Genomic DNA, 24,038 nt, shown 5'->3' with positions numbered 1-24,038 from the left:
GTCTATGTCCTCATCACTCTCGTCATCGCACTGCTGTCGCCTCCTCGCCTGGTTTTGCTTTGGCAGGTTCTGGTTCTGCATATACTCCAGGATAATGCGCGTGGTGTTTACAGTGCTCATAATTGCCACGGTGATCTGAGCGGGCTCCATGATCCCAGTGCTATGGCTTCTGGGCTGAAAAAAGGCATGAAACGGTTGTCTGCTCTGATGGAGGGAGGGGCGACTGACGACACGGCTTTATTAATTAAAGTCCACAAAGGGGGTGGCTACTCTAGCTCTCTTGTAGTTTCCATGCTATCAAGACCCCAAAGGGACTGGAAGTGTACATCATTTCTACTACAGGTCAGTTCCCCCCTTAGTACTACTCATGATACATATATAAGAATGTAGAGAGATTCAGGTATCAAACTGCACACTATATCCAGGGGTTTCAGCTAATGATTAGAGCAAAGGTCTGGGAGCCAGGATTTGAGTTCTGTTCTTGTCATTGACTCAGATGATCAAGGATCTGTCCACCTCTTTTATGCCTTATTTTCCTATTCTGTAAAATTGGAATACCAACCTGATCGCAGCGGCCCAGGAGCCGGCCAACAGGGCTGCTAACAGGGGAGTTTGAGTGGGAGTTTACAGGGGGAGGCGGAAGGGGGCGGCGCCGTGTCCCCCGAGTTCCCCAGGTAGGAATGCCGAGCGAGGCTGAGACAGCAGCAGCCATGAGCCAAGCAGTGGAAGATACACCGAGGATGAGAGCATGCAGCAGCTGCGGTATGTACATGGTTCTAGCGGGGGACCCAGAACAGTACTATGTATGCATGAAGTGCCGCCTAATAGAGCCGCTGGAGGAAAAGATCCAAGGTCTGGAGCTGCAGGTAGAAACCCTGGTAGAGCATAGAAGGGGGTTCGAGCAGCTGATGGAGCAATGGCAAGCAGTGACCGAAGGGGAATGCCCAGGGGTACAGGGGGAAGCAGGGGCTAAGGCCAGTGAGGGGGGACCGCCGGATGAGGAAGATGGGCGGTGGAAGCATGTGACCGTGAGAAGCAAGCCGAGAAAAAGGAGAGCCAGTGAGGGAGAAATAGAGCTAAGGAACAGGTTCGAAGGTCTAGAGAATGAGGAAGGGGTAAAGCAGGTGGTAGCTGACGGTGGGAGGCCAAGGAAAAAGAGAAGAGCGGCTAGTCCGATAGAAAGAGGGGAGGAGTCTATGGAGGCAGCACCAAGTGTGGGCCAAGGGAGGATACAGGATGGCTTAACGGGAACCACAAGGAATGATAGGAATGGAAGGAGCTTGCAACCAGGGGGGACGGAGGATAGGTTAGAGGACCGCACTGTCCCCAGGCAAAGGCAGGTCTACGTGATTGGGGATTCCATACTGAGAAGGTTGGACAGGCCTGTGACCAGGGCCGATCCGGAGAACAGAAGGGTGTGCTGTCTACCGGGCGCTAAAATACGGGATGTGGACCTGAGGTTGAAAAGGATCCTAAGAGGAGCAGGTAAGAACCCTTTGATCATCCTTCATGTAGGAACGAATGACACGGCTAGATTCTCACTAGAGAGGATCAAGGGAGACTATGCCAGGTTGGGTAAGACGCTCAAGGAAATTGAGGCTCAGGTGATCTTCAGTGGGATCCTACCTGTCCCTAGGGAAGGGCGCCAAAGGGGTGACAGGATCGTGACGATTAATAGTTGGCTGAGGGAGTGGTGTTACAAGGAGGGCTTTGGGATGTATGGGCACTGGGAGGCTTTTGGGGACAGACAACTGTTCTCACGGGATGGGCTCCACCTAAGTAGGGAAGGAAGTAGACTTCTAGGAGGGAGGCTGGCTCATCTGATTAAAAGAGCTTTAAACTAGACACTGGGGGGAGACGGTTGGGAGAGGTCCAGGTGCTCTCCACGCCAAATTTATACATTGGGAGTGAGAACAACAGGATAACAACAGATATAGCCAGAGGGGGACGGTTAGGTGTAAGGAAGAGGGGGGGGGGGACAGATACTAGATCGACAGGTCATACTGGTAGTACTGTGTCCCTACCAAGTTGGGTGAAAAGGGTGAGAGGAGCCAAACAGCAAAAATTAGGATGTTTGTTCACCAATGCGAGAAGCTTAGGTAACAAAATGGAGGAACTGGAGCTCCTTGTCCGGGAATTGAAACCGGATATCGTAGGAATAACCGAAACATGGTGGAACGGTAACCATGACTGGAGTACAGGTATGGAAGGGTATGTGCTGTTTAGGAAAGACCGATGCAAAGGTAAAGGTGGGGGAGTAGCATTGTATATCAATAATGAGGTGAAATGTAACGAAATAACTAGCAATGCAATGGATAATACGGAGTCTGTTTGGGCAATGGTCACATTGGGGAAGAAAACTACTAGAGCCTCCCCTGGGATAGTGATTGGGGTGTGCTATAGACCACCGGGATCTAGCCTGGATATGGATAGAGAGCTCTTTAATGTTTTTAAGGAGGTAAATACTAATAGGAACTGTTTGATCATGGGGGACTTTAACTTCCCAGATATAGATTGGGAAACAAATGCTAGTAATAATAATAGGGCTCAGCTTTTCCTAGACGTGATAGCTGATGAATTCCTTCATCAAGTAGTTGCTGAACCGACGAGGGGGGATGCCATTTTAGATCTGATTTTGGTGAGTAACGAGGACCTTGTTGAGGAAATAGTTGTAGGGAACAACCTTGGCTCAAGTGATCATGAGCTAATTCGTTTCAAAATAAATGGGAGGATAATCAAAATTGCATCTGAGACTAAGGTATACAATTTCAAAAGGGCTAACTTTACTAAATTAAGGCGACTAGTTAGGGAAGTGGATTGGACTAACATATTTAGGGATCTAAAGGCAGATGACGCCTGGGGTTACTTCAGGTTGAAGTTGCAGGAGTTGTCAGAGGCATGTATCCCGAGAAAGGGAAAACGGCTCGTAGGTAGCAGTTTTAGACCGAGCTGGATGAGCAAGTGTCTTAGAGGGGTGATTAAGAAAAAACAGAAAGCGTACAAGGAGTGGAAAATGGGAGGGATCAGCAAAGAAACCTACCTTATTGAGGTCAGAGGGTGTAGGGAAGCAGTGAGAAAGGCAAAGAGCCGGGTGGAGATGGACCTAGCGAAGGGGATTAAAACCAATAGCAAAAGTTTTTTTAGCCATATAAATAGGAAGAAAACCAAGAAGGAAGAAGTGGGACCGCTTAAAACTTTAAACGGAGTGGAGATTAGGGATAATCTTGGAATGGCACAATATCTGAACGAATATTTTGCCTCGGTCTTTAATGAGGCTAATGAAGGGCTAAGGAATAGTGATAGAGGGACTGATGGGAATGAAGATATGGGGGTAGACATTACGGTATCTGAGGTAGAAGCCAAACTTGAACAGCTAAACGGAAGTAAATCGGGGGGCCCGGATAATCTTCATCCTAGAATATTAAGGGAATTGGCGAGTGAAATTGCAAGCCCGTTAGCGATGATTTTTAATAAATCTCTAAACTCGGGGGTTGTACCGTTTGACTGGAGATTAGCTAATATAGTTCCTATATTCAAGAAGGGGAAAAAAAGTGACCTGGGTAACTACAGGCCTGTTAGTTTAACATCTGTAGTATGCAAAGTCATGGAAAAATTTTTAAAGGAGAGAGTGGTTACGGAGCATGAGGCCGATGGCAACTGGGACAAATTACAGCATGGATTTACGAAAGGTAGATCATGCCAAACCAACCTGATCTCCTTCTTTGAGAAAGTAACAGATTTTTTAGACAAGGGAAATGTGGTGGATCTAATATATCTTGATTTCAGTAAGGCGTTTGATACGGTACCACATGAGGAATTACTGGTTAAATTGGAAAAGATGGGGATCGAAATGAAAATCCAGAGGTGGATAAAGAGCTGGTTAAAGGGGAGACTGCAGAGGGTCATACTGAAGAGGGAACTGTCGGGTTGGAGGGGGGTTACCAGTGGAGTTCCTCAAGGTTAGGTTTTGGGTCCGATTTTATTCAATCTATTTATCGCTGACCTCGGAACCAAGAGTAGGAGTGGGCTGATAAAGTTTGCGGATGACACCAAGTTGGGAGGTATTGCAAATTCGGAAAAGGATCGGGATATCCTCCAGGGAGATTTGGATGACCTTGTAAACTGGAGTATTAGTAACAGGATGAAATTCAATAGTGAGAAGTGTAAGGTTATGCATTTAGGGATGACTAACAAGAACTTTAGTTATAAGCTGGGGACGCACCAGTTGGAAGTAACGGAGGAGGAGAAGGACCTAGGAGTCCTGGTTGATCGTAGGATGACTATGAGTAGGCAATGTGATGTGGCCGTTAAAAAAGCTAATGCAGTCTTGGGATGCATTAGGCGAGGTATTTCTAGTAGGGATAAGGAGGTGCTAGTCCCGTTATATAAGGCATTGGTAAGACCTCATTTGGCGTATTGTGTGCAGTTTTGGTCTCCCATGTTTAAGAAGGATGAATTCAAACTGGAACGGGTACAAAGAAGGGCCACTAGAATGATCCGAGGAATGGAAAGCCTGTCGTATGAAAGGAGACTTGAGGAGCTCGGTTTGTTTTCCTTAACCAAAAGAAGGATAAGAGGAGATATGATTGCACTCTTTAAATATATCAGAGGGATAAATACCAGGGAAGGAGAGGAATTATTTCAGCTCAGTGCTAATGTGGACACGAGGACAAACGGATATAAATTGTCAGTCAGGAAATTTAGGCTTGAAATTAGACGAAGGTTTCTAACCATCAGAGGAGTGCAATTCTGGAACAGCCTTCCGAAGGAAACAGTGGGGGCGAAGGACCTCCATGACTTTAAGATTAAGCTAGATAAGTTTATGGAGGAGATGGTATGATAGGATAACGGGCTTAGTCAATAGGTCAATTAAGTGCCACACTGGTAATTAGTACAATGGGTCAATGATAGGATATTGTTAGCCCTTTTCCAGAGGGTATGGCTGGAGAGTCTTGCCCGCATGCTCGGGGTTCAGCTGACCGCCATATTTGGGGTCGGGAAGGAATTTTCCTCCAGGGTAGATTGGCAGTGGCCCTGGAGGTTTTTCACCTTCCTCCGAAGCATGGGGCAGGGGTCGCTTGCTTAAGGAGTGGGTGGATCGGCTTATGTGGCCTGCATCTTGCAGGAGGTCAGACTAGATGATCATAATGGTCTCTTCTGATCTTGAATTCTATGATTTCTATGATTTCACAGGAGTGTTGTGAGGGCTAATTAGTGCTTGTAAAGTTCTGAAATGCAAAGTATGATTATTAAAGCTTAAGAGTTATCAGGAGTTCAGTGAACATATAATTTTTTGGGGATTCACCACCCTCATACATGTTCTCCTGTGGGCTACCTCTTGTGAAGTCCTACCTGCATTTCGTAAAGTGGCTCCTGAGCATTCAAAGACAGTGACTTGCTTCCCATTCCAGAATACTACAGCATCCTGAAATAGCCACAGAGAAGTTACAAAGCAGTTACGTTTCTGCTGGAAACATGCATGAAATCCCTCAACGATTTGTAACTCATCTTAGTGTCAATCTACTAATTCTGCTAAAATCCTTTTCATACAAAATCCCATGTAAAGTCTATGCTATATTTATTTCTGGGCATGAACAAACAACAATGGAATAAACTTTCCATCACAGCCATCACCTTATACCTTCCTCTATATATTTACTGGGTTGTCCAATGCCCAGAGGTCACTAATCAGAGAGCTATTAATGAATAATTATGCTGCCTGGAAATCAGCTCCATTGGAATGCGCCTGTTGTAATAGTGATGCTATTTTCCATCAACAAACATGTACTGCATAAGCAACTAAAATATAAGGAAGGGAGAATCTGAGAAGAGTTAGATAAATTATGGTGGAAAGCTTGGATTTCATCTCTGAAATAATTAAACCATATTAAGTGAGTGAATCTTCGGCAAGAAAAGAAACTGCTCACAACAGCTGAGGTGGTGAGTTACCTTAGTGGCAAATACTCCATTAATGTGCATATCAATGCGGAGGCTGTGCGTGGCTCCTGTACCAAAGAAGGTCACATTAAGCAGATTTGGGGACACTTGCACTACTGCCACCTGCTGGTGGAAATGAGATGACATAGCCTGCTCGCTGAGGATCACCACAGAGCTCATGTTGTTCACTGCCAGTAGGTTTTTCCTGGAGCCCCACTATACACAACAGAGAGGGAGAGAAAAATCCAGAACACTTTAATCAGCAATTTTTGAAACACTGTAATTCAGAGGGGCCTCAGTTACAGATAGTATCTCAGGGTGGGGGGCATGTATAGCATACATATGAATATTATCTCAAAATGAAATCCTAGTTTCTGAACTCAGGCATAGTCAAGAGGTTGCATATCCACCTGTACTTCTTCAGGGTATGCTATAACCATATTTTCACCCATACTCTTTCAGTACATGGAGGGGGGTATGGATCAGCGTTCATGTTGCACTCCCTGTCAGTACCCAGCCCCAGCTGGAGAAGCTAATGATCCAACCAGCAGACCAAATTCTGGTCATGTGCCACTTGAGGCATGTTGCACACACACTAAGAAGGGTACATGGAAGAGCCTGTTTTAAACTATTACCTCTTTTCATCCCACTCCCTTGCCACTATTACACCATCTTGCATTCAGTACTGTTAGAGAAAGATAAGGTACTCAACAAGATAGCTAATACTTTTTCCTATAAAATCAAGATGTGCATGTGAAGTTCTTTCCCATGACAAATTGTTTCTTCTTTGATTACCCACAGTGCTATCTGTAGTTTTCTTAAGATTTCACCTAGAGCTGGTTCAAATATTTTAGATGACAAATGCAGTTTCAACCAAAAAACATTTCCCCCCAAGACTTAGATTGTAGGCAGCAGCAGTGGAGGATAAAGTAGCAGCAGCCGCCCTACTACACTTTAGCCCAGTGGTCAGGGAACTCACCTGAGATGTGGAAGATCTGAGTTCACTTTCCCCTGTAGTGATGTGTAGAACAGATCGGAAAATTGCAGGAGAGTACAATGGACTATGGGATATTCTGGGGAAGGTCTTGCTCAATCTCTCCCATTGAAGTTTTTCCATTTTTTATAAACAGTCACTGGAGCAGGAATATGAACTTGGGTCTCCGATATTCTACCTGAGTGCCCCAACCACCAGGCTATAGAGTCACCCTCTCACTCACTCAGTCTTGTCTAATGACTATTCACAGTCATAATGAATGACTTTGAATTGCCATTATGAATATCTAGTCCTAATTTCACCTTCCTTTGCCAGCCATCTCAATCAATAGTGTATTTCAATTTCCCAAGCCATACAATACCCATCATGTGCACAAATGAAGAGATCTGAGAGCATTTTTCCCTATTGAGTCCCACTCTACTCCAACTAAATATTATTATTTAATATGGATTATCCCCCTCCCCCTTAAAAATATTAAGACCAGTCACACAAAAAAGTCTTTCATAAGCAATAACTGGGGAGAGTTCTATTGAATTTAATAGGGAAATCAGTTTCTACAAATAATCAACAGAATTTTATCAGAATTACTCCAAAAGTCTACATAATAAATAGGAAGGCTCTCCTTCTCTATTTTAAGCCACCATGTAGTGGGAATATAATTCTCTGCTGAGTTCTATAGACTGTCTCCAAAAAAACAAAAACAAAACAACAACAAAAAGCCATAGGAAGCATACGTAACTGGCTTTGACCAAAACACAGCATAATGTTTTAAGTCTATTGCTAAACGGATTCCCAGAGGGGAGAACACTGTCTTGTAGTCTTCTTTGAGGCCTCTTTGACCAATTTCATTTTGGATAGACAGAGAATTTTCAAGGAAGCACTCAAGTCCAAGATTGGACTGCTGAAGATAATACCCTTCAGCAGATCTCACAGCCAGTAAAGCCAGGAGTCTTCCCAAGGTAGAAGAGTCATTTGTTCACACTTGTCCATCACTGACACCTTCCGAATACTTCAGGCAGTTCTTTATACCAGTCAAATACAACACAAGAGCTTTGATGGTAAAATGTCTCAAGTGCCCAGTTCTGGGACCTTACTGCTTCACTATGGCCTTCATTTGTACTTTATTAACAGATAACCAAACTAGTTGACTGTATGGCTCACTTGGACCAGTTATTTAAATACCATTTAAGTTTTTGCAGGGTATAGTATCCCAGATAAGTTCAATGGGTTTGCTGTACATTAATAAACTATTATTTACATTAGGGTAGCCCCCAAGGGCCCCATCCCCATTGTGCTAGGCATGTTATAAATCTGTAACAAAGAGATCATCCTGCCCTCAAGAACTAACAATATAAATAATAAATAAAGCCACTTGTGCAATGTTAGTACACAGAGCTTCCTGCAGCAGTAAATTGCTACAACTCTACTTTATCCTGCCAAACTTTGCAGCAGAAAATGATGATAAATTGTATACCATCTGGGACCATTAAACTGTCTCTAATTTGCGGTTACAGCAATATAAATACGATGATGATGATCAGGAAAGAAAACAAAGCTGTGGCGGCCATGTTAGGGACTCCAAAATCTGAGTGAATAGGACTTTTGTAGGATATGCAAGACCTGACTCTGGGATGACTTGTGTAGTTATTCATTTTAATGAACAGATGGTAGCCTGTATATATATAGTTAAGACAGTAACTTGCTTGATGCCATATGCCCCTTTTTTCTAACTTTAGAGCCTGAAGTTTCTTATGTTTAGTCCCATCACATGAGACTTTTTTCCAGAAAGTTTGGGATGGCATTATCAAATTTGCATCAGCTTTCCATTACAAAAGATTTTTCTTACTTTCTTTGAAAAGTCATTTCTCAAAAACAGCTTAGCTCACAGGTTCCAGATTTGGTTTATTCTATGATCTCAATAAGACTTGATGTCTGACTATTCTTGGAAAGTCTGGTGGACTTATTGTGGAGTTATTAACTACATTTCTTTGAAATGTATGATAATTCCATGAATGCTCCACAGATATTACAGAGCTCCCAGGTTCCTTGTATGGGATCTGTCGAAGAAAAACTCAGTTCTGGGCTTAAATTGCAGCAAGGACGGTTTAGGTTGGACATTAGGAAAAACTTCGTAACTGTCAGAGTGGTTAAGCACTGGAATGAATTGCCTAGGGAGGTTATGGAATTTCCATCATTGGGAATTTTTAAGAGCAGGTTGGACAAACACCTGTGTCGGAGAAAAACTCAGTTCTCGCTTTTTGTTTGGGTGCAGCAAAATCAAATACTTTATTATTTCTCCAGTAATTACCATGGAGGGAGAGAGTGCCATAGGACACAGGGTCCTGGACAGGTCTCTCAACTGGTAAACAATCACAGCAAGCCTTTATACCTTTTACAGACAATTTCTAGCAATAATACAGACAGTAAAAAACAACAAATACATTTTGTTTATACATAAGCTTTCCTGCTATCTCACTAGAAAAACAAGACTGCAAGACTGCACATTGCAAGGTCGTAATAACTTTCACACAATTCACTCTGTCTTACATTATCTTGCTTCCTCACGTCACCAGGGTCACAGTTAACCTAACTCATGCTAACTAACATTCATTAAGATCTCTTCAAAACCTTGTTAATTATTTACTGGCTTCCACAGATCCATGTGGGGCTTAGAAACTCTGTCAGAGTAGACACACCAAATGTATTAGGATAAATTGCAGAATTTATAAGTGCTGCAGAAGCAGAAGGTACTCTTGGGCTCCAGAAACTCTCTATCCTGCAGAACTTGTTACCTGAGACATGGTGAGTCTCCAAGACTCCTGCATTTTACTGAGATTTTTGAGCTACTGGTAGAACATTTTAATTTTCAGATTTTCATGTTTGTTTTTAACCATAACACTGAATTCAAAACATTTGAGATGTTTCTATGACTACACCATTCTAATAACATTGATTTAAATAGATCACAGATTTGGTTATAGTACAATTATAACCAAATCTGTGATCTGGAAAATAAGGCTAAATTATAGCTTTATTATTTTTCATTTTTATTTCTGAAGGTACTTGATTAACAGCACTGATTGACAGCTATCATACTATTATACTCCAACATAAATGAACTAGAGCAGTGGTTCTCAAACTGGGGTCTGCGAGGGTACTCCAGGGGGTCCACAAGTCATGTCCGGGCAGGGCTGGCACTTCCATTAGGCGACCCTAGGCTGTTGCCTAGGGCGCCAGGATTCGGGGGGGGGGGGGACATTTTGTGCACTCTCCACGGGGCGCACGGGAGCGTCCGGTTCCGCTCCTGTTGCGCCGCCGAAGAAGGACCTTCTGCTGACGTGCCGCGGAAAACAGCGGCAGGCAATTGAGCAGCTCAATGACTGCCGCTGTTGCCTGCGGCATTTCGGCGGAGGGTCCTTCTTCGGCGGCGCAATGGGAGTGAACCAGAAGCTCCTGCGCGCCCCGTGGGGAGCGCACAAAATGCCGCCCCCCGAATTCTGCCTAGGGTGCCAGAAATCCTGGCGCCGCTCCTGTGTCCGGGGCCACCAGCCCCGCTGATCAACCCCTCCCTCTCTCTCCCAGCGCCTCCTCCACGTTGCAGAACAGCTGTTCAGCAGTGTGCAGGAGGTGCTGGGAAGGAGGGGGAGGAGTGGGGGGCACTCAGAGGAGGGAGTGGAAAGAGGCGGGGAAGATGAGAGGCAGAGGTGGAGTGGGGGTGAGCATGGGGTCTTGGGGGAAAGGGGTGGAGGGGGGGCAGGGCCTGGGGCTGAGTGGGAATTGAGCATCACTGGGGAAAATTAGAACCCAGTTTATGGGGGGGGGCGGTAAAAATGTTTAAATCAAAATGGGGGTCCTTGGGTTGCTAAAGTTTGAGAACCTCTGAACTAGAGAGCATTTCCCATCTACCTCTCTTCACAAACCATTGGGCTAGATTGTAACAAACTGAAAGATTAATCTGGCCAGGAGTCAAACGCAGCTAATACTGGCCTGTGGCCTCAATATATTATGGTGGCTTTCTGCCTCGCTGGGGGTTTTCCCATGGAAAAGTGGGTAAAAACCTTTTAGAGGAATTATCTGAGGATTCCAAGAGGAGAAGGTTACTCACCATGTGCAGTTAACTGAGGTTCTTCAAAATGGTTGTCCCTGTGGGTGCTGCACCTTGTGCCCTGAGCTTGTAATCAGAGATCTGTAGCAGCAGTGCCTAGTTGGGTCACGCATGTGCCGTTGCCGTTACACGGCACCCCAGGTGGTTACATAGCATTGTGCAACCAGCTGTCTCTTGGTTCGTTCTCTTCCACAGAGAATCTAGCATGAAACTCCAAAGTAGAGGGGAAGAGGGAATGTAGTGGAGCACACACAGGGACAACCATCTTGAAGAATCTCAGTTGGGGGAGGCAGGGGGGAGAATAGCTCTGTGGTTTGAGCACTGGCCTGCTAAACCCAGGGTTGTGAGTTCAACCCTTGAGGGGGCCATTTGGGGGAACTGGGGTAAAAATCTGGGGATTGGTCCTGCTTTGAGCAGGGGGGTTGAACTAAATGACCTCCTGAGGTCCCTTCCAATTCTATGATTCTATGCTGCATAAGGTGAGTAAGCCTCTCTTCTTCGACGAGCATCCCTGTGGGTGCTCCACTTTAGGTGACTGTGAAGCAGTGCCCCTCAGTGGAAGGTACAGGCTTCAGAGTTGCATTAGTGATGGTTGATAAAACAGAGTCTAAACAGAGCATCTGATGATGACTGTTGCTCTATACAGCATAGTGCTTTGAGAATGTGTGGGCAGATGCCCAAGTTGCTGCTCCGCAAATGTCAATAATGGGGACATTGATGAGAAAGGCTATGGATGCTGGAAGCGTGTGGGCATAGACGCCAACTTCCCCTCTTCCCCATGAGTGCTCAACCCCACCCCGGCTCCTGGCCCCATCTCTGTACCACCCTTGCCCTGCCCTAATTCCACTCCCAAGTCCCTGCCCCTGCCCCAACTCTTTACTGCCTCCTTCCCCGAGCATGCCACTCCTCCCCCCTTCCTCCCAGAAAGTCCTAAGCGCCACCAAACAGCTCTTAGGCAGTGGGCAGGAAGTGCTGGGAGGGTGAGGAGCGGGGACGCTAATTTTTCCCCATGGGTGTTCCAGCCCTGCAGCACCCACGGAGTCAGCACCTATGTGTGTGCAGGTTCCCATTGGGGCTTGTAATTGATGCTTTTGATAACAAAGGTGGATGCATCCTGATATCCACTTGCATAGTCTGCTTTGTGATGGTTTTCCCTTTTGATTGTTCTGTTATAGAGATGAATAGTCTGATTTTCTAAATGTTTTTGTTCTTTCCATGTAGAAAGCTAACGTTCTTTGAATGTCCAGTGTGTGGAGTGATGCCGCTCTCTTTTGTCTGCATGCAGTTTTGGAAAAAACACAGGTAAGTAAAATGGGTTTGTTCAAATGAAAGGGGGAAGCAACTTTGGCTAGGAATTTAGGGTGTGGTTTTACGATAACTTTATCTTAAAAGAAAGTGGTGTATGGGGGTGTGTGCCATTAGGGCAACTTGTTGGGTGGGCGAATATGGTGACACCATCCACCTTATTGTGGAAAACTGTCATAGCTGCCAAACGTACCCTGATGCAGCTTGTAGAGAGACCCGGGTTTTTAGTTCTAATATGTAATCCAGTACCCTTGGTAAAGGGGAGGATGTTGGTATGATTTGTTTGTCCTGGCACCATATGTTGAAACATTTCCATTTATGAATACGTGTCTTTCATATATTTGGTCTATGGCTGTGCAGTAATGTGTCTTTTACTTCCTCCCAACAGGTCGGCCATGGAGTAGCCAGGCCCTGAGGTGAAGTACTGTGAGGTTCGGATGGTGGATGAGTCCTGCATCTTAGGAGAGAAGATGAGGTATTACTGGAAGATTTTGAAGTGGGCACACCACCACCTGGGTGCTATTAAGATGAATTTGGATTTGTCCCTCTTGATATTGTTTCTGACCCAAGTTAAGAGTAGGGTCAGGGGAAATGCATATTGTGATAGACCCAGGCCAGTTGGGAACAGCAGAGTAGTAGAAGGGAGATATACTGGCCACTGGATAAGCAGTTTTCTGTTCCCTGAGTGACCAGAGGAGGGGCTGCTCCAGGCAAATGAGAACACCTGACTCCAATTAACCTGCTAAGAGTCAGGTGAGGCTAAGTACCTGACTCTAATTAGGGCCCCTCTGATGCTATAAAAGGGCTCACTCCAGTCAGGCCAAAGGGAGTCAGGGAGCCAGAGGAGAGGAAATGCGTGCAAGGAACAGGGAGCAAGAGACATGCAAGAAGCTGAGAGTGGGTAGGCATACTGCTGGAGGACTGAGAAGAACAAGCATTATCAGACATCAGGAGGAAGGTCCAGTATGAGGACAAAGAAGGTGTTGAGAGAAGGCCATGGGGAAGTAGCCCGAGGAGTTGTAGCTGTTGTGCTACTGTACCAGGAGGCACTCTAGACAGCTGCAGTCCACAGGGCCCTGGGCTGAGAACCCGGAGTAGAGGGCGGGCTCGGGTTCCCCCCAAACCTCCCAACTCCTGATCACACACAGGAGGAATTGACCTAGACAGTGTCTTCTGCCAGAGGGGAAGGTCTCTGGGCTGTTTCCCGACCCACAGGGTGAATCTGTGAGGCGAGCAAATCCGCCAATAAGCACAGGACCCACCAAGGTAGAGGAGGAACTTTGTCACAATACATTAACAGGGCATCCAATTTGATGAGGAGAGCGTCACTTAGGGAATGGGGTCCCAGTCTGGCTCTAAAGCAATATTGCGGGCACTTGGTGTTCTGTGCTGTTGCAAAGAGGTCTATGGCAGGGAATCCCCGTAGTTTGAATATCATATGTAGAACTCCAGGGTCCATTTCCCATTCAGGATTCTGTGAGAACTCTCCACGTAGTGCATCTGCTGCTGTGTTTTGACATCCTGGAAGATAGGATGCTGATATGTCAATGTTGTGGCTGATGCACCAATTCCAGAGCAGTATTGCCTCTGTGCATAGGGAGTGTGATCACGCCCTCCCCCCACCACCTTGGCGGTTTATGTAAAACATGCATGCTACATTGTCCGTGAGGGTCCTGATGGCTTTGTCTTTGTTTAGAGGTAGAAAGTGGTCGCATGCATTGTGGACTGCCCTTAGCTCCAGCAAGTTTATGTGCCTGTTGGACTCTGATGGGGACCTTTGGCCTTGGACTGCGTTGTTGAGTAGATGCACTCCCCAGCCTATTAGGAAGACATCCATGGTACTTGTCACTGTTGGAGTCCTTTGTAGAAATGAGACTCCTGTACAGACGTTCTTCGATTGTGTCTACCATTTTAAGGAATCCTTTAACTTATCTGGCATTAAAAGACATCTGCTTAGGCAGTGCCTGTGTACACTGTTCAAAGCCAGGCCTGCAGGCATCTCCTGTGTAGTCTGGCATGTTTGATGACAAACATCATTGCTGACATATGTCCCAGAAGTTGTCAGCATGTTCTGTCAGATGTTTGTGCGTCATCAGTCACTGTCCAAATTAAGTGGACAAGTGTGATGATGCATTGATGAAGTAGGGCTGCTGTCGCTGTTGAACAGTTGGGACAAACTCTGATGAATTCCAGTTTCTGGACAGGTATGTGTTGACTTTTGCGTGTTTATTTGTAACCCTAAGTTTGTGAAAAGGGTTATTGTACTCTGAGTGGTGTTCATTGCTTCGTGTTGTGTTGGTGCCTTTATGAGGTAGTCATCCAGATATGAAACATGATGACACTGTCTGCGGAGGTGTGCCGCCACCACTGCTAAATCTTTGGAGAAAACCCTTGGGGCAGTTCACAAGCTGAAGGGTAGTACTTTCTATTGGAAGTGTTGTTTTCCCAGGGTGAACCTTAGGAATCTTCTGTGTGATGGATGGATTGTAATATGGAAATATGTGTCCTGTAGGTCAAGGTCTGAGAGCCAGTCCCCTCCTTTTCTAATGCTGGAATTATAGTTGTTAGTGTCACCATTTTGAAAAGCTGGGTTTTTGTTGAGTTTTCTTAGGTCCAGAATGGGTGTCCACCTGCCTGTCTTTTTCTGGGTTAGAAAATAGTGAGTAAAATCCTTTCCCTCTATGCTGTGCTGGTACTGGTTTAACTGTGCCTAGTTGTAGAAGGTGGTTTACTTCCTGTTGCTGCAGGTACTTGTGAGAGTGGTCCCTGAAGAGGAATGGAAAGGAAGGAAGGGTGGGATGGCGATAAAGGGGATGGAATTACCAGTTTGGATAAATTTCCAAAACCAATTTGTCTGCAGTGATGGTGCACCAGACTTGGTAAAAATGGTGACAAGCGATCTCCGAATGGTCGGGAGATAGTCTCTGTTTCCAGCGTTAGAATGTGTGGTTGTCTCATGCCCTCAACCACACCTTCAAAATTGAGGTGGACTGTTGGGACGTCAAAGGTTGGTTTTGTTGACATGTGGTCTGTCTTTGTTTGTGGCTCTGGTCATATTGCCTGTGTGGTTGAGCGTACAGTGGCGATCGGAATCTCTGGGTGTAATACCTGCCCTGTTTCTTTTTATTTGCAGGTGTATAAATGCCAGGGGATTTTAATGTTGCCTTTGAGTCCTTCAGTATATGGAGGGACTCGTCCGTTTTGGCTGCTAATAGTTTTGGGCCTTCTAAGAGGAGGTCCTCAACTGTTGACTGCACTTCTCTCGGGAACCCCTAAAGATGGAGCCATGATGCACGACACATCATCACTGATGTTGCAATTGAGTGTGTCGCTGTGTCTGTGGAGTCAAGTGAGGCCTGCAACGCTGTCCTGGCAATGAGATGGCCTTCAGCGATGTTAGATTTGAATTGTTCTTTTTTCTCTTCCAGTAAGCGGTCAATAAATTCCAACATTTTTGGAAAAAATTGCATGTGTATATTTTGACAGTAGGGCTTCATAAAACTGCTATATGAAACTTCAGTTTTGCAGATGAATACAACTTGTGACGACTGAAGAGATCCAACTGTGATGGGTTCTGTCACAGAAATCTCCTTGGGACTATCACCTGATGTGCTGAAATTACCTCTGAGCCCATTTTCCCTGCCAGTTCGGGACTCCAGAACCCTGATTTGTTGAGCCAAACACGCCAACCTGCTGCAACACAGACCCAGGGTCTGGTCCATGCCACCAAAGCTGCAGACTTAACTGAAAACAAGCAGGTTACCTGTCTCCAGCATCCAGTTCCCAATGGGATCCAAACCCCAAATAAATCCCTTTTACTCTTATACAGGGTAAATTCATAAATTGTCCGCCCTCTATAACACTGATAGAGAGATATGAACAGCTGTTTGCTCTCCCATGTATTAATCACTTACTCTGGGTTTATTAATAAACAAAAGTGATTTTATTAAGTATAAAAAGTAAGATTTAAGTGGTTTCAAGTAATAACAACCAAAGTAAGTCACCAAGCAAAATAAAGCAAAAACACACAAGTCTAAGCCTAATACATTAAGAAACTGATTACACGTAATCTCTCATCCTCAGAGATGTTCCAATGAGCTTCTTTCACAGACTAGACTTCTTCCTAGTCTGGGCCCAATCCTTTCCCCTGGTACAGTCTTTGTTAGTTCCAGCAAGACATCTCAGGTGGTAAGCAGGGGTTTTCTCATGACTGGCTGCCCCTTTTGTCCTGCTCCACCCTCTTTTATAGCTTTGGCACAAGCCGAGAATCTTTTGTCTGTGCTTGTCCCCACCCCCAACTCATCAATAGAAAAGTACAAGGATTAAGATGGATTCCAGTATCATGTGACTTGGTCACATGTCACTGTAAGACCCCTAGTCTCCATTCTTCCTGGGTTGGCCCACATGTACACAGGAAGGAGTGCAGGTAAATAAACCACTTACAACCAATTGTCCTAGTCAATGGGAGCCATCAAGATTCTAAACCACCATTAGTGGCCCATACTTTGCATAATTACAATAGGACCTCAGAGTTATACTTCATATTTCTATCTTCAGATACAAGAATAATACATGAATACAAATAGGAGGAACATGTTCAGTAGCTTATAACCTGTTATCAGGGCCGGCTCTACAGTTTTCGCCGCCCCAAGCAGCGCACCGAATTGCTGCCGGCGGCGGCGGGGACAGTCCCTGCGCCCTTAGGGCGGCAGGTGCGTTTCCGCGGTGGCAGCAATTCGCCGGCAGCTTCTATGTTTAGCTGAAGCCGCCATGGACAGCTAAACATAGAAGCTGCTGCCGAATTGCCGCCACCGCGGAAATGCGCCTGCCGCCCTAATGGCGCACGGACTGCCTCAGTCCTCCGCGGCAGCAATTCGGTGCGCTGCTTTGGGGCAAAACCACAGGGACTGCAGCCCCTTGCAGAATGCCGCCCCAAGCACCAGCTTGGAATGCTGGTGCCTGGAGCCGGCCCTGCCTGTTATGATACCTTACAAGAGACCTTTTGCATAAAGCATATTCCAGTTACATCATATTCACACTCATAAGCATATTTCCATAGAACATATGGAGTGCAATGTCACACTAACCTCTTCCATTCTCTGTCATACAGGGTTGTTCTAGTATAGCATTGCTTTCCCCTCTCATTTACTGCTTCCACCACTAGTGAGTTTGGTGTGGGGTGTGTGAACAAGAACTCCACTCCTTTAGATGGCACTTAGTATTTCTTGTCTGATCTTTTGCATGAGGGAGGTGCTGTTGCTTGTGTCTGTGAGATGGTTTTGGCGGGTTCCATAATAGCACCATTAATCAGACATCTTCCTAGGCAAAGATAGTGTTACTGAAGTATGTCTAGTAGTTTATGCTGCGATTCAGGTACCTCTTCTAGGGGTACGTCCAGGGACTCTGCCAATCTTTTGAAAAGTTCCTGGAATTGTTTGAAGTCATCGCCTGTGGGGAGGTGGCAGCATTATAGTTTCATCTGGTGATGAAGATGACAGGTTCACCGGTGGTAAGGCTTCCTGGTCTGAGATTTCTTCAGTTTCCTCAGTCATCTCCTTCTGTGTTTCTGAGGGTCCTGGTATAGGTGATGAAGAAGATTGTGGTGCTCTAGATCTTGGTGGGCTGGGGGGCTTGAGATGTTGTGCCCTATATACTGCCAACGGGTCCCAGTAGGCCAATTTGGTGGGAATGGCATGGGAAGCGGTGCCCATGGGTGCACATACCAGCTATATGCATTTAAACATGAGTGGTATTCTGTCTGGTGGGATGGTTCTGGTTTGGGTGAAGAGTGATGAGGTGCATATATTTCCCCTTTGCCTTATCATCATCACTGGAGAAAGGGGGAACCGATCTAGGTGGTGTGGTCAGGGGCCTTGGTACCAACCAATTTGGAGTGCCGTCGATACCAAGGAGTGGGAACTTCAGTGTTGAAGAGACCAGTATGTCTTGGGAATTGGTACAGTACCGTGAATGCTGGTACCGATGTCAGTGCTGTGGTGATATGGGGGTGTGAGTAGTAGCCACCGGTGCCAAGGATTTTGTGTTATGCTGTATAGGTACCACAGGTGACATCATTGCGCCCCCTGGTGCAGAGTGTCTTTTTGGCTCTGTGGGTACCGAGGTGAAGGGTTTTACTTTGCCCTATGTGCCTCCATCTGAGCTTGCCCGCTTAGGGTCTTTCACTCTCTGGGAACACGTGGTACTGGAAAGTCCCAGTGTCTCAGAGTCCAACGTGCCTGGTGATATCGGCACCAGGGTAGTCTTGGGGGTCAGAGACTTGCTTTTTCTTAACCAATTCCCATTGCAGTGAAATCTGAGCCTGCTTTTTTGTAGCCTTCTTGAATAGTCTCTTTTGTAGGGGCTGTTGAGACACGACCTCTGTCAGAGGCTGCCAATGGCGACCGTTGGTGGGTCCTTGACTCAGGGTCCAAGGCAGGTCTCAGAGAGGTTTCTCCATCATAAGGAACTTAAGTTGAAGGTCCTTTGCTTTCCTTGTTCTGGTCCTTAGATTACGGTAGTGTGGACATGTAATGGTCCTCACTTGGGGTCTTGTTGAGGAGAGTGGCCTAGTAGTCACGGCTGCAGCTCGTAACTGCAAAGGGGATTGTCAGGAGGGGAGCCCGGGCCCTCTCACTCCACCAGACTCTGACCCAGGGCCCTTTGGGCTACCAATAGTCTGTCAACCAAGGCTACTTAAGGCTGTCCTACCTGGGCCTCTTCCTCTTGTCCCCCCTGCCCCCGGGACAGCTTAGTCCAAGACTTTCCCCTGGTGGGGAATCCAAACCACAAGAAATAAGAGGGGGATACCAATGTTCAAGGTCCACAGGATACTTCCCTCTCTGGTTGTCTCTGGGGTGGGTCCTCCCTTCCCTCAGAGAGGGCCCCTTTAGACAGCTATGTCAGAGTCTTAGGCTTCCCTCTGCTCTGTGCTGCTGGAGCTGTGGGCTGCATGTCTGCTCACCTCCAGCTCTACCCCCAACTGAGCTAATGGCCTGCCTTTTATTTCCTCCAGCAGATGGAGCATTTGCTGCAGGTGTGGCGGGGCAGGTTGGCTGAGCCCAAAATAATCCCTTAAACCCTTATTGCCCAGTGTGGTGTTTGTACATCCCATCACAGTAAACTTTTGACAGATGTGTGTCTCACTGAGACAGTGGACACACTGCGCATGTTCGTCAGAGATAGGGATTTGACAGTCTGCAACTCAAGGCAACATTTAAATCCTGGCGATCTGGGCATGCCAAAAAGGTTCTGTCCCAAATTAAGAAGGGAAGCAGTAGCTCTATAGAAGCCTAGCCTTATCTTCCTAATAAGGTGGATAAAGAAAGAAAAAAAATTTAATAAAATAAAGTAAGAATGATTATCTAACTACTAAGTTGACTATTAACTATAAGCTATCTTATTTAAAAGCAAGAAAGAGGTGCTACTAATCTCTCCGACTCAAGCAAAAGACAAGACAGAAGGAACTGAGGGACAGTTGGTCGCACAGTGCAATGTAACTGCCTGGGGCAGCATGAGACAGCGACCCAGCTAGGCATTGCTACTACAAATCTCCAATTACAAGCCCAGGGCATATGGACACTGAAAGGGGAGCACCCACAGGGACACTCCTGGAAGAAGAACAACAATTTTTAAAAGCACCTATAAGATATTTTCATTCTGCAAGGTAGGGATTAATATAGAAAACTGGAATGTCTGTAAATAAAGTTGTTTTTTTACAAACTGAGATGGAAATACTTTGATTGTTGATAATAGAACAAACAATACATTGCCAAATACCAAATGTTGGGAACAAGAAAGCTATTTCTGGACAATGGTCCATATCCTGCTATCTGAAAAGTATCTGAACTATGAGGCAGACGTAAACATCTGTAATATGCAACACTCTTCCATTCCCTCACTTATTAGCAGATGGCTGACATGTTAACGGCACTGATAACTTCCTGTATCCTGGACCTTCTGTTACTATAATGTCTTAACAAAAGATTTGCATTCTTGACTTCTCTGCTGTTTTACAGCTCTATGTTTGTATATGGAGAACATAGCTGGGGCATGCTACCGACCTATACAATGATGGGGTCTAAATTAGCGGTTACCACTCAAGAAAGAGATCTTGGAGTCATTGTGGACAGTTCTCTGAAAACATCCACTCACCCAATAAGTCAAAAAAGGTAACAAAGTTGGGAATCATCAAGAAAGGGATAGATAAGACAGAAAATATCATATTGCTTCTATATAAATCCATGGTACACCCACATCTGAATACTGTGTGGAGATCTGGTCACCCCATCTCAAAAAAGATATATTGGAATTGGAAAAGGTACAGAAAAGGGCAACAAAAATGATTAGGGGTATGGAACATCTTCCATATGAGGAGAGATTAATAAGACGGCAACTTTTCAGCTTGGAAAAGAGACAACTAAAGGAGGATATGATAGAGGTTTATAAAATCATGATTGGTGTGGAGAAAGTAAATAAGGAAGTGTTATTTATTCCTTCTCATAACACAAGAACTAGGGGTCACCCAATGAAATTAATAGGCAGCAGGTTTAAAACAAACAAAAGAAAGTATTTCTTCATACAATGCACAGTCAAACTGTGAAACTCTTTGCCAGAGGATGTTGCGAATGCCAAGACTATAACATGGTTAAAAAAAGAACTAGATAAACTCATGGAGGATAGGTCCATCAATGGCCATTAGCCAGGATGGGCACGGGTGGTGTCCCTAGCCTCAGTTTTGCCAGAAGCTGGGAATGGGCAACAGGGGATGGATCACTTGATGATTACTTGTTCTGTTCATTCCCTCTGGGGCACCTGGCATTGGCCACTGTTGGAAGACACGATACTGGGCTAAATGAACCTTTGGTCTGACCCAGAATGGCTGTTCTTATGACTTGATTCTTACCTAGAGCATGCAACTGCCATTGCTATTTATGTTATATACTTTCCATTCTAAAAAGTGAAACAAGAAATCTCAGACCTCCTTCCCCTGCAAAGAGGCAGATACATTCATGACTGACTCCCTCCTTCCTAAACAAACAAACAAACAAACAAAGAGAGCGTGGGGGCCTGTTCCTCAAGTTAAAACAGGGCAACAAAATAATATTATATATTAAAGTTGTTATAAATTTAAAAAAAAAAAGGCACAAATTTGAAAATGGAAGACTGAAAAAAAATATCACAGAAGGATCTGAAAGCAACGCTTTCCTGTTTTCCTGGGCCAGAAAGCCAGATCAGAATGCTGAATCAAATGGATTTCCTGATCAATAAGATATTAAAATAGAGATGTTTGGGTTGAGGACAATGATGATTGTTTAGTCCCACCAGTAGATCAACTCCCTCTTTACTAGATGGCACATGCCTAACTGCTCTCAAGAGTGTTACACTAGAAGCATCCCAACCTTGCCAAGTACTGGAGGAAAAAAAAACAAACAAGTGAGGAATATCCAGCTGAATACTCCGCTTTTTTTGAGAAATGTATTTATCCCAGGGTACGTCCACACCTGAAAATTTACAAAAATAGCTGTTCCAAAATCATTAATTCCAGAACAGTTATTTTGGTATAAATGCCCATGTGGACATTCTCGTTCCAGAATAAGAACGTTCGCACGGGATTTTATACTGAAATAAAAATTCTGTAATACCAATTTTGGCAAATTTGCAAGTGTATGTTCCAACATGTGTTTTAGGATGAAGTAATTTCAAGGCATTGCAATATGAGAAATTATACACATTAGGAGGAAAAATCTCTGGAGTCCTCATTTGAGCTCTTTGTCTCCAATTTGGAGGGGAAGAATGGTTCTGTGGTCAAATCACACCGCTGGGAGTCAGCATCCCAAATTCTAATCCTAGATCTGTCAGTGATTTACTGTATGACTTTGGGCACGTAACCTATCCCCAGATTTTTAAAAGGTATTTAGATATTATGGTGCTCGGTTAACTGATTTAGGAGTTTAACACATTTTCAAAAGGGATCTAGGAAATTAGGAGCCAAAATCCCATTGACAGTCAGGGATTAAGCCTCCTAAATGCTTAGATCCATTTGTAAAATTACATTTTGGCTTCTAAATAAATTAGGCATTGCAACACTGAACACAGCAATGCCAAATTACCTTTAAAAAACTGGGCCTTAGTCTCTGCAAGTTGACACACCTTTATAAAAAGAGAATAATAGTTCACACAGATATCTATTTCACAAATAGATAGCGTTAACTTATTATTTGTTAAGTGCTGTAAGAGCCTCAGATGGAATTTGTCTGACACTCTTCTCTTCCCAGTTCTAATATTTGGAAACCAGAGGATACAGGGAATATGCAAAGTATTAGAAAGATTTATCAACACCTTCCTCTGACAACAAACAATCCTAAAGGGGAAATGGGTCAACTCAACCCAGCTTTACCTTTATCTGAGTGATATTCCCCTCCAGTTCTGTAGGGGTCTGAAGCTTCCATCTGTCCTTGCCCTCCAATGCCCGTGTGCTCTGATTGGACATGGATGCTTTCCTCCACATAGCTATTCTCCCTTTATTGGTACCAGCTGCTAGGAGACCTGCCATTAATAAAGTTGTTCTATATTTTAAATCAAGTTCAGAAAAAACAAACATTAAATGAGGTAAAAAATAACCGAAGTCTGGTTTTATTTGTAATCCAACAGTCAGAATTGTGCTCATGAAAATAAAAAAGACTTGCAACATTATACACAGGCAGTATGCAGGCATCCCCATACAGCTCTGCCAATGTTTCTCCATACTGACTAGATACCAACAATCCAGTCCTGAACCTCCCTTGAGAAGAAACTGCAAGAAATATCACATGGCTGTAAGTGGGTTAAGGTCCCTTCTGTGCTACAAGATGGAACCGTGCTTTAACTATGTCATGAGAGAACCTTAGTTTAAACAGCTACACATTTGTGTTCGCAGAGTAGATAAGGACCCCACAGCAGATTTGTTACTACTGAAAAGTATCCTGCTGGACACAGTAATATGAGAACTCTAACTATACTAAAATTGCTACAGAGCACTGAAGGCAAACATTTCACAACAAGGTTTATGAGCTAAGGATCACAGTTCTCACAGGGTTTCTTACCTTTAGCAGTGCAATAAGACACAGAGTTTACACATTCCCCTGCTTCAAAGCCAAGCTGCACATCTGGAAAGAGCACATAATTCTCACTCCGCTCTAAATCCCAGAACCTAAGTTCACAGAAAACAAGGGGCTTTTAAAGAGTGATATCCTTCCAGATGTTTGACTGAAGAGATTCAATGGGATACAATGCAGGGCACACATTTTCTATTCCTGGAATGCCCAGATCATTTTCATTTTAAAATGAAACTGCCAGCAGCTGTCTATGGCAGTGGTCACCAACCGGTAAATCGCGATCAACAGGTTGATCGTGGAGCCTCTGACAGTCAATCTGTCTCAGTCTAGGGTTGCCAACCCTCCTGCAGCCAAACCAGGAGATTGGCCACTAAGTCCAGCAGCAGAGTGAGGCTAAGGCAGGCTCCCTTCCTGCCCTCACCCGCATTGCTCCTGGAAGCATCTGGCACGTTGCTGCGGCCCCTGGGGGAGGAAGTAGGAGGTCTCCACACACTGCCCTTGCCTGCAGGCACCGCAGCTTCCATTGGCCGGAAACAGGGAACCATGGCCAATAGGAGCTGCAGGAGTGGTGCCTGTGGACGGGGCAGCGCACGGCGTCACCTGC

The 24,038-nt window shown here is 45.0% G+C and overlaps 1 protein-coding gene across 7 annotated transcripts in view; it reads right to left on the bottom strand.

Moving 5' to 3' along the window:
* The window catches only part of IFT140 (intraflagellar transport 140), a 261,963-nt gene that overhangs the window by 168,563 nt on the left and 69,362 nt on the right, over nucleotides 1-24,038 (bottom strand). For all 7 annotated transcript variants that reach the window (XM_039490901.1, XM_039490902.1, XM_039490900.1 and 4 more), the window contains 4 exons: nucleotides 23,423-23,529; nucleotides 22,738-22,886; nucleotides 5,950-6,153; nucleotides 5,353-5,425 (listed from right to left, as the gene is read on the bottom strand). In XM_039490901.1, coding sequence (XP_039346835.1) covers nucleotides 5,353-5,425; nucleotides 5,950-6,153; nucleotides 22,738-22,886; nucleotides 23,423-23,529 — 533 coding nt within the window. The remainder of the gene's footprint in view (nucleotides 1-5,352; nucleotides 5,426-5,949; nucleotides 6,154-22,737; nucleotides 22,887-23,422; nucleotides 23,530-24,038) is intronic.

This window comes from Mauremys reevesii, linkage group 10 (assembly GCF_016161935.1).
Source record: "Mauremys reevesii isolate NIE-2019 linkage group 10, ASM1616193v1, whole genome shotgun sequence".
NCBI classification, from domain to species: domain Eukaryota; kingdom Metazoa; phylum Chordata; order Testudines; family Geoemydidae; genus Mauremys; species Mauremys reevesii.
The sequence above is the reverse complement of the archived record's forward strand: the minus strand, read 5'-3'. Positions and strand labels throughout refer to the sequence as shown.